General features: G+C 32.5%; 1 protein-coding gene across 2 annotated transcripts; it reads left to right on the top strand.

Moving 5' to 3' along the window:
- Positions 1-6,762: 6,762 nt before the first annotated feature.
- On the top strand, positions 6,763-8,824 carry LOC129316872 (uncharacterized). 2 transcript variants are annotated; one of them, XM_054961242.1, is made up of 3 exons: positions 6,763-7,155; positions 7,356-7,587; positions 8,236-8,824. In XM_054961242.1, the coding sequence occupies exons 1-3, from the start codon at positions 6,928-6,930 to the stop codon at positions 8,649-8,651; spliced, it is 876 nt and encodes a 291-aa protein (XP_054817217.1). In that variant the 5' UTR covers positions 6,763-6,927; the 3' UTR covers positions 8,652-8,824. The 2 variants fall into 2 exon arrangements, with proteins under 2 accessions (XP_054817217.1, XP_054817218.1); XM_054961243.1 differs by having other exon boundaries at positions 7,036-7,155; positions 7,370-7,587.
- The last annotated feature ends 1,129 nt before the right edge of the window (positions 8,825-9,953 follow it).

The raw sequence follows: 9,953 nt of genomic DNA, 5'->3' as shown, positions 1-9,953 counted from the left end.
TATCATTTTTTTAATTTACTATCATTTTTTTATTTTTTTAAATACTTATGACATGGCACATTATGGACCAATTGATTGTTTGAGTACACTAGATTTAAAGATTTTGAATGCTGCTAAAAAAGGTGATAATGAGAGGATCCTTGTAACATTTCAAAAATTAATCTAAGGTTAATTAAATTAATTTAGAACAAATGAGTAATTTTGGAGGAATATTTAGATATAAATAATTTTAATTAAAAGATTATTATTAAATTTAATTTAAATTAAATTTTAAGTTATGATTTTATAGTAAATAAAAATAGTAATAATAATATTATAAAAAAAAAAGAAAGAAAGAAAGAAAAGGAAAAGGAAAAAATATAATAAAATAAAATAAGAAGGGGGATGGGGCATCATTGTGAGAGTGTGTGTGTGTGTGTTTAATATAATAAAAAAAAAGAGAAAGAGAAAGAAATAAAAGAAAGTAGGTGGGAAACGGAACAATCCGTGTGTGTATAAGGCATAAAAGGCTAATAAATAAATAAAGATGAAGGAGGAAAGAAGCATGCGGGACCCACACTTTTTTTTTTAAAACAACTCATTCCCGTATTTCATCTCTATTTCTCTTCCTTCTTTCTTCATTTGCCTAGGGTGCGAACAGAGAGATGAGAGCGACGCCGCGCAATGAAGAGGCTGACCGATTTAGAAGGTAAAGCTTCATAATAGAATATTTCAGATGAAATTTTTAATATTCTAAAACTAAGTAAGTGTTCTAAATATTTTTTTTAGTCGTTTTTTCTTTTGAGCTATAGATTTTAAGATTTTAAAAAACCTAAGGTTTGAAAGAGGGATAAATTTTTTATAAGTAAATTTGATTATTGAGGTTGTTAGTAGTGTAATAAATATTTTAGAGTATTATTTTATTGATAGAATTAAAATTTGAGGCATTTGAGTTTATCCCTAAATACCTATGGGTAGGTTTTTAATTAAATCTAAAAATATAAATTGATTTATTGATATTTAGATAATTATTTGAGATGAAAAATAAATTATTATGGTTATAGAATAATGATTCTAGGCTTGAAATCAAGTTTGCAATTTTTGGGTATTTTTATGTGCGAATTTTTGGAAATAAAAAGGGAAATTTTGATATTAGAAAATTATTTGAATGAAATTATTGTGAAAGAGACTATTGAACCAAGTAGATAGGTTCAAATATATGAAATTAAATTTTAAAACTCAAGAGGCTAAGACTAAGGTCTTAAAAAAATAAAATAAAATAAAATAAATATTTAAGTGTTAGAGTATGAGTATGAGTGAAAATTATGTTAATAATATTATTGACACATTGGGATATGATCGATTGTAGATTAATTTTTTTTTGACACCATTCAAGCTTTGAAAAGCTTTGAAAGTATTGTAACTTGAGGGTAACCTTTGACCTCTCAAGGTTGAGGTAATTAGGAAAAAATTATTTTATGCATTTGTATATTTATTAATTAATTATGTTGATGAAACAAAAGAATATATATATATATATATATCTAAATTTTGAAATGGTTGTTCGTAATGTATTTGCTTGGTTAAGACTCTATAATTTGTGATTAAGTTAATCATAACTTGATGTGAGTAATGAGATTGATGGTTGATGATGATGTGTACATCCTTATTATAAATTGTGGATTATGCATAGTGATGAATTGTATATGAGCGTGTTGAGTTTTATATGATGCTAATGTGATTTTATATGATAATATAAAAATCGATGCAAGAGGCATAATTGAAATATGATGATTCTTGATGTTTGTTAAGCAAAAAAGTTGATGAGCATGTAAGATAATTGTGAATTATATATATGAGCTTTTGAAATGTATTTTCTCACGAACATGATGATATGGCAGGAGTTCGCCTTAGTGAAAGAGTTAGCGGTTATGAAAAATCCATATGGTACTTGACTATTAACTAATAATTCTAAGGGCTATAGTTGCTACTTACCTTATAAGGTACCGTAGCATTGTTTCTATTAAGAAATTTGACCCAACTGGCCTACCTAGAGTTTTGGGTAGAGCTAATTTTGGATATGATATCCCATAGTGTGTGATTTGGAGGAAACCATGTTCATAAGTAAGTAAGGCAATCCTGGCCCGGTAGCCCCTCACGATATGATTAAAGGCTTGGGTAATCTTACCACATGGATGATCCTTATCGATTATTGGCCCATGAATTTAATGTCAAAGGAAATACGGAGGGACATAAGGAAGAGATTGATTATGTATATTATTATTATCATGCCATTTGAGTGATTGATGACTATGTTAAGAATATGATTATAATTATGAAAATGAGAACATGTAGTAATTATGCGAATAATGTATATGTGGCCATTTATGTAAACTTTGTACTTGACTTTATTCTTGAGATTATTCACATGAGTTAGATGTTAATGTGATTAACATGTTACAAATGTGATTGTTTACATGGTCACCTTGATAAACTTATTAGCTACTTACATTCATGATTAATTATCATGCATTTGTATAACTTAGATGTATCTTGATTACTGAGTGGTTGTACTCACCCCTCTCTTTTACCATGTTACAGGAGCTAGCTCATCTCAGAAGAATAGAGGAAAGGAGCATTGGGCCAAGTGATAGTAATCACTTTGTAGGCCTTTCTCTTTTTATTTTGATATGTGTATTTAGTTTATGATATTACCAACTAGGATAATATATTCTTGATCTACTTATATTATAGGTTTTGTGTTGGGTGGAAATGTATTTTAGGCCCTAGAGAATGTGGTTTGATGCTTATGCTATATTAACGGGCTAAAATATTTGTGCAAGTGAAAATAGTTAATAGTTTATTTAATTTGAGAACTTGAATGTTGTTATGGTCTCCCCTTGTGTTTTTTATGTTTAAGGGTGAGCAGTTGATATTAATTATATGTGAATGAAAAGGAAAATTCATGCATATAATGGGCTATTGATGAATAGATGATATATAGAGTATGATGATTAGGTAATAGTCATTGTGATAAATGTGATTGAGACCTTGGCCCCCCGCTGTCAGTTATGTTATGAAAGGGTTTTAATGGTCAAGTGTTATGTTGTATATATATATATATATGTATTGTGAAGTAAGGCATGGAAAGAAAATAAAGGGGGAAGCTCTTCTCCCATGTTGATATGTTTTCTTTATCATGTTTTCGCATATATTAATTGAATGATATGAGTTCTTGAAATATTTTAAAGACTTGGAATCCCTTTATATTGAATCGTTTATGAAAATAAATTTTAAGAATTTATTTAGGTTAATCTTTTATAGGATAATCCTTTTGGATTAGTCTTTGATTTATTAGAGTTAGCCTGATGATTAAATCTTAATTTAGGACACCCTTTATAATCCTAACCCAATCCTCTCGCATTTTCGCAATGACAAAGAAAGTTCTTTTAACTTAGGAAGAATCGCACTAAAACCCTAAAAATAGAAAAAAATTGCATTGCAAGCTCAAGGGCCCTTATTATAGTTTTTCTTAACAGTAAAAGTATAATTTTGCCCTTGTGTGATTTGAAAAGTCAGATCATGTACAACACAATATTGTGGGTGTATAACACGATGTTCATGAATTCTCAACATAATATCCGTATATGTCTAATTGATCAGTAGGTTTAATGAAATGTATAAGTGACACAGATAATATATAACACTATGTCCATGGATACACAATAAAATATTCATGCATTTCCAACTGAATGTTTATGCGTGAACACGCATGAATATTATGTCGAGAATTCATGAACATTGTGTCATATACCCATGAATATTGCGTTGTACATACACTGTGTAACTTGTATATTGAACTAACTTATAAATCAACTAGACACACATATATATCGTATTGAAAATTCATGAATATCATATTATGCATTCATAGATATCATATTGTGCTTTGTGGATAAGGGTTTTGCATAGGTTGAGTTTTTAAATCATATAAGAATAAAATTATACTTTCGCTTTCAAAAAGATTGCAACAAGGGCTTTGAGTTTGCATTTTAAAATCAAAATATATTAGGGTCAAAATATAATTTTTTTTTTTGAGGCCTTCTTCTTTAATTTAAGCTCGCCTGATCTCGATCTGACACAGCTTCATTTTGTGTTCGAATTTTTATGCATTTGTCACATCATATGCGAGGATAATACTATCTTTTATCGTTATGCTTTAAGAACCAAGGCTTTACTTTAATTTAATTTTTTTTTTTAAAAGAAAGAACCATGGCCTTGAGGGCGAGATCGAAACCGAGACACCGGGGATGAAAGCTGCTATTATATTACTCATTCCCTAACCTGGGACACTGCCTATCATGGTCCTTCACCAAGATTCTTTCCTTTTTCTTTCCCATTCTCTTTCTCTCGTCTCTTTTTTAACTATCAGATAATTATTTAAGTAATTTAGATTTAATCTGTTATGATTGTTTTTATTTCTTGTTACATTTTTAAATTGTTTAGAATAAATTTTAATAGTTTGAATTTTATGCACAGTCCAAAAAGGAGATGGAGGAGAGAGAGAAAATCGAACCACTACTTGTGCCTTCAAGGATTCGTCGATTTTGGCATTCGTTATGATAATGGAGGTCGAAGGTTGCCATAGAGATAAAGGCCTTGCACAGTTGGCCATCTATGGTGATTCCATTGTTCCAAAGCTCAGATGTTCCCTCTCCTATTAATGGAGGTGATCCTAACTAGCGATGGAAATGAGAAAACAATAATGATAGGTATCAAGTTTGGAAAAGGGAAAGAGATGGAGTGAGAGACGATGATGAAAGTGGAAGCAATGGAGTGAGAGAGGGTCACCAATGAGGCCACCTATGATTATGACGGCGAGGTAGTTGATCTATTCAATGGTGTTGTGGAAGAGTAAAAGAGTCAAAGATCTGGCTTCCATAAAATTTTGCCCATCTCCATGGACCATAGGTTTAGTGGTAGAACCCTGTTCCACCAAATGGAATAAAAAATATGACATGTCAAATAAAATAAATTTAAATTTCACTTTCAATTTTATTTCCATGCTTTTAAATTTCATTATACTAAACGAGCTCTTAAAGAGTTGGAAAATTCAAACTTAAATGTTGAGGTTGAGAGATTATAGGAGACCAATTAGGCAAGGATCTTCAAGTATTTAATTTTTATTATTATTGTATAGATGTTATTTGTTTTTAACCTTTTAAGATTTATGAAAATTTTATTATATATATAATATATGAGTGTTTATTAATCTTGACTTCCTATAATTAAGTCCTGGCTCCATTTTAAGAGAAAATGGAAATATATGACTGAAGGCTAATCCAACTCTCTAACCATTTTGATTAATTGCATGAAAACCCAAAAGCAAGTTTTCACTTTTATAATTCACTGCTTGGGCAGCTCCACTGGTTCACAAAAACTAGTCTTTTGCCAAATAAGATGGAAAGACATCAAACAATTAATTAGGCCACCACAATACAGGCTAATGTTAATTATTTAAAAACATACAAATCTTTGAACAAGTTTCACATGCGAACTGTGTGGATACATTCGAGCTCTCCTGCATTGTCGTATGGAATTTTAAAATGAGTCGCATTTTTGGTATATAGATTAACGTGGCTTCTGAGGGAACACTAACGTCTCCACACACACAAACAAACCACGCTTTTGTTATTTTATAGTAGCTCCTCCAACTTCTTTTCTTACACTTCTTCACTAAAATAACACTTCGTTTTCCAGTAACATCGAGGAAGAATACGATACTACCGTAAATCACCATCATGTATAGTCTCATCACCTATGGATAATACTTTATAACAATTTTAAACAGCCTTTTCTTTTCATTGAGTAGGGTATAACTTGCTTTCTTTTAATTACTACCAGCCGTTTGATCAAGCACATTCATTTACAATTCTCCAAGGCGTCTTAAATATTTATTAATTAATCTCTGATAGTGGCATGTCGAGCCCGGGACATAATTCGATTTTGTATTCAATAGAAAATCATGTTATCGTTGGAAAAAAGGGAGAGGAGAGAATTAGATTATCCTCTTACTAATTAATTAATCACTAAGGTCACACTCGTTTCCACTTCAGATGTTGTCGCTCTTATCGTTTCCTTGAAAGTTCCATCCAATGAAACGCATGCCGTTGATTAGAAAACTTAAAGTAAATAAAAAAAAAAAGTGCGTATGATATGAGAACACGATAGCACAAAAATCGAAAGAAAATTCATGGTGCGTTGTTGAAAACGTTAAATTAAAGATATTGGGTGTAAGAGGATTTCACCTAAACAAATATCAACAAAGACTAGCTCAAATTATGATGAATATGTATAACAGGGGATCTCATCTTCTCATGTTGGCAGTTGAATTCTCCATAACTCCGTACGTTGTTGCAGGAGAGGGAAGCAAGCGATGCGACGAGAATGAAACGAGAAAGAGCTGAGGCATTTGGAAATGACGATTCCATCCACATCATTAGTCATTAGGTGACTCCCAAGTCGGCTTATTGGGATCAGATCATTACACTCGGATCCCATTCTATTCTATCCATCTCGGTGGTCCCTACCACCCCTCTTGTTTCTCCCTTCCTTCCTCTAACTCTCATCCGATCATCATTTTCGTTTTAATTATTCCCCACAATCATCTTCTGCCACGTCATATCCACAGTTACGCCCTCCTAATTCCGATTTCCATCCATCCCATTCGCAATTTCTTCGTGCGCGGCGACGCCGGATATTAAAAATTTTAAATCACCCCCCAAACGTCCACCTCGGACAGGTGGGTCCCTCCAACGCCCAGCAAAGCATCGCTTTTTCTATTTCCCCCCATAAATTGAAGCGTCGTGACTCCGGGATTGCTCAGATCTCATTCTTCCGTTCAAACTCACGACACTGACATAGATAACGCCAGCCAGCAATATAATCATGCACAGAGGATTGCCCTGGTTGCCGCCGCCGATTACGTCCCAGGCCTCCGACGACGAACGCGACGACCTAGTAATGAGCTTCGCAGACACGGTGTTCGGGTTTTTTGAGGACGATCACTCCTCATCCGACTCCGATCACTCTCAGGATGACGTCGACGAGGACGGCACCTTTTGCACCGCCAAATTCGACAAGTCTTTCTGGGACGAACAACACCAACTTCTTCAGGTACGGTTTCGATTTCCTTATACACCCACGGGCCGGGATGGGGGAATTAATTTGAATTTTGATATTTTTAAAGCAATTAATGTCAGTTATATTACTACTGCATTTAAATATTTTGATTGTTATATAGTAAAGAAAGTTTATTTCAAAATCAAATTCGATTGAATGGTATGTGATAATTAATTAATATGTCCATTTGAAAGGCGACTTTGTGCAGGACGGGCTCATTTGAGACCAAAATTAGGCAGGCTACAAGGGCGGCTTTAAGAGGATTAAGTACATCGGGCATGAAGTGCACTTGCCGGCGGCAAGAGGTGACGCATATGGGCTGCCGGAGTTGCTTGCAGAGAGAGATTTGTTATCGCCTTTTGGACCTTGGCTACAATTGTGCCATTTGCAAATCAAAATGGAGCAGTTCATCAAAAATCCCCTCGGGTAAACTTCTCGGTTATTGCTTTAATTTATTACATTGATCAAATTTTGTTTAGCTCCTCTTTGTGGGGATGCATAAATTGGTCGGAATAGGAATTAGGCCTTGAATATTTTATAGAAATTTAGAGAGCTGGATCAAGGATTTCAGTGAGGTTAAATTCGACTCTAATGTTTGGCCGAAACAAAAAAAAAAAAAGTCAACTCTAATGAAAGGCAGCTTAATATTTTGGAACCGGATTCCACATATCGTTTCAGAAAATTTTCAAGGTAGAGAGACAATAAATCAGAAAGAATTGAAGAGTACGTGATGTAAGTTTGTATGTATATGAAACTTTAAAAGATGAGCCTCTTAAAGCTTTTATTTTATTTTATTTGTTCATTTTTTTATATATGATCAGCTAATGATTCAAAGAATTTTAATTAACTGCTTCACATTATTATTTCATTGTATTTGTACAATGATATAATTTATGAACATAAAAAATTACGTTACTCTGTCGAATACTAATTAATATTGGCTCATACAAGTTGGTACCTGTGTCTAAGCTAGCCAATGCTTTTGTTACACGTTATATCATTTGGACTTACAACAACAACAACAACGATAATAAATATTAAATAATTAAGTCCTTGTTATTTTAATTATTTTAGGTGAACATAATTACCTGGAAGTGATCGACAATTCAAACATTAAAAGAGAAGTGAGAGTGGTAATCGAGTTGAACTTTCCCGGCGAGTTTGAGATGGCCCGGGCTAACGAAGAGTATAAGCGATTAATTAGCCGATTACCGGAAGTTTATGTGGGAAAAGTAGAGAGATTACAAGTGTTAGTTAAGATTTTGTGTTCAGCGGCAAAACAATGCATGAAAGAAAAGAAAATGCACTTAGGACCATGGAGGAAACGGAAATACATGCAAGCTAAGTGGCAGGGCACGTGTGATAAGTCCATGTCCATGCCGCCGACCGGATACTCAGGCCGCCCGCGAAGACCTAAAGCTTCCTTGCTCACCTGTGATTTACTCGAAAACATCCCTGACTTCCACCCAACTGTGGTTGGGGTCGTCTGATCGGATCTTCTACCCTCTCTTGTGTTTGTCTTTATTATATAGCTATGTATATGATATAAATTGCCGTACGCATGATGAATGAGATTGAGTTTAACAGTAGTTGAGTTGTTGGGGAAGTTTAGTTAACTCATGAAGTTTTGTTTTATATATATTAAGCTTGTTTTGATGAGCTATGTGGAAATAAGTTTCTTTCTTTCTTTTTCAACTAATAATTACAATGATTGTCATGGTTAACCTAACTAAAATCACTTTTTTTAACTCGTTAACTAATTTGCACTAAGTTTGGCGAATGAGATTTCGATATGAAGGCAATTGATGATATTACGGAGAGGCACACTTTTGTTTGGAAAAATGAGAGTAAAATCTTAGAAAGAATTAATGACAATTACTAAATCAGATGCCTGCAAACAAGAATTTTAATTGTAAATTCAGAATTAAATTTGGAATTTAAATTTTTTTTCGTAATTGAAATTTCTGAATTTTTAATGATTTAAATTGAGATTTATGATTTATTTTTTAAATACAACAATCATTGAGATGCACCTTATAAATATGGTTGAAATAAATACTTTTTCTGCTGTATAAATAATACTAGAGAAGTAATTTATTATATTAATCATCAAACACATTTTTTAATGATGTAGATCAAAATTCAGTTGATGAAAATAATTTGACCAAAATGATAATTTAATCTCATAAAATGTGATAATGCCTTCTAAGTTTCAAGGGATCTAAGTGTCATTAAAGTTTTTGATGAAATGCCAAAAATACCCCTTAATTTAAAAAAATGAAAAATTAGTAAAAAAATTGTGAATGCATCAACCAATTTACTTATTTACTGAATTATACTTGTAAATTCTATAGCTAAAGTTTTGAGAGAAAAAACTTTAATTTGTTGCACTTTTTAAATTAAGGGTTTTGTTTTGCCATTCATCAAAAACCTTAATGATAATTAGGTTCATTGACACTTAAAAGGTATTATCACATTTTACAAGACTAAATTGTTATTTTTTTTAGTTCGGAGGAATTTATTTGTCATTCTTTTTTATTAATATTTCATAATTTAAATAACAAAACAATAAGGGTTTTTTTTTTCAAATAAATTACCAATCCAGACCACCTAACCCCGTCACGTGACAATCACATGTGACATAGTGTCACATGTGAGTTTTTTTATTTTATTTTTTTGACCTTGATTGATGAGGCAAGATTGGGCTAGTGGATCACAGGACACCATACAAAAACCCTAAGTGACAGAGATGGGAAGAGCAAGGAAGGGTGATGATGGAATGGAATAAAGCA

Source organism: Prosopis cineraria, unplaced genomic scaffold (genome assembly GCF_029017545.1).
Source record: "Prosopis cineraria cultivar Desert tree isolate PC_DT_omini unplaced genomic scaffold, ASM2901754v1 PC7, whole genome shotgun sequence".
NCBI lineage: Eukaryota > Viridiplantae > Streptophyta > Magnoliopsida > Fabales > Fabaceae > Prosopis > Prosopis cineraria.
This window is presented reverse-complemented; position numbering and strand designations above follow the sequence as displayed.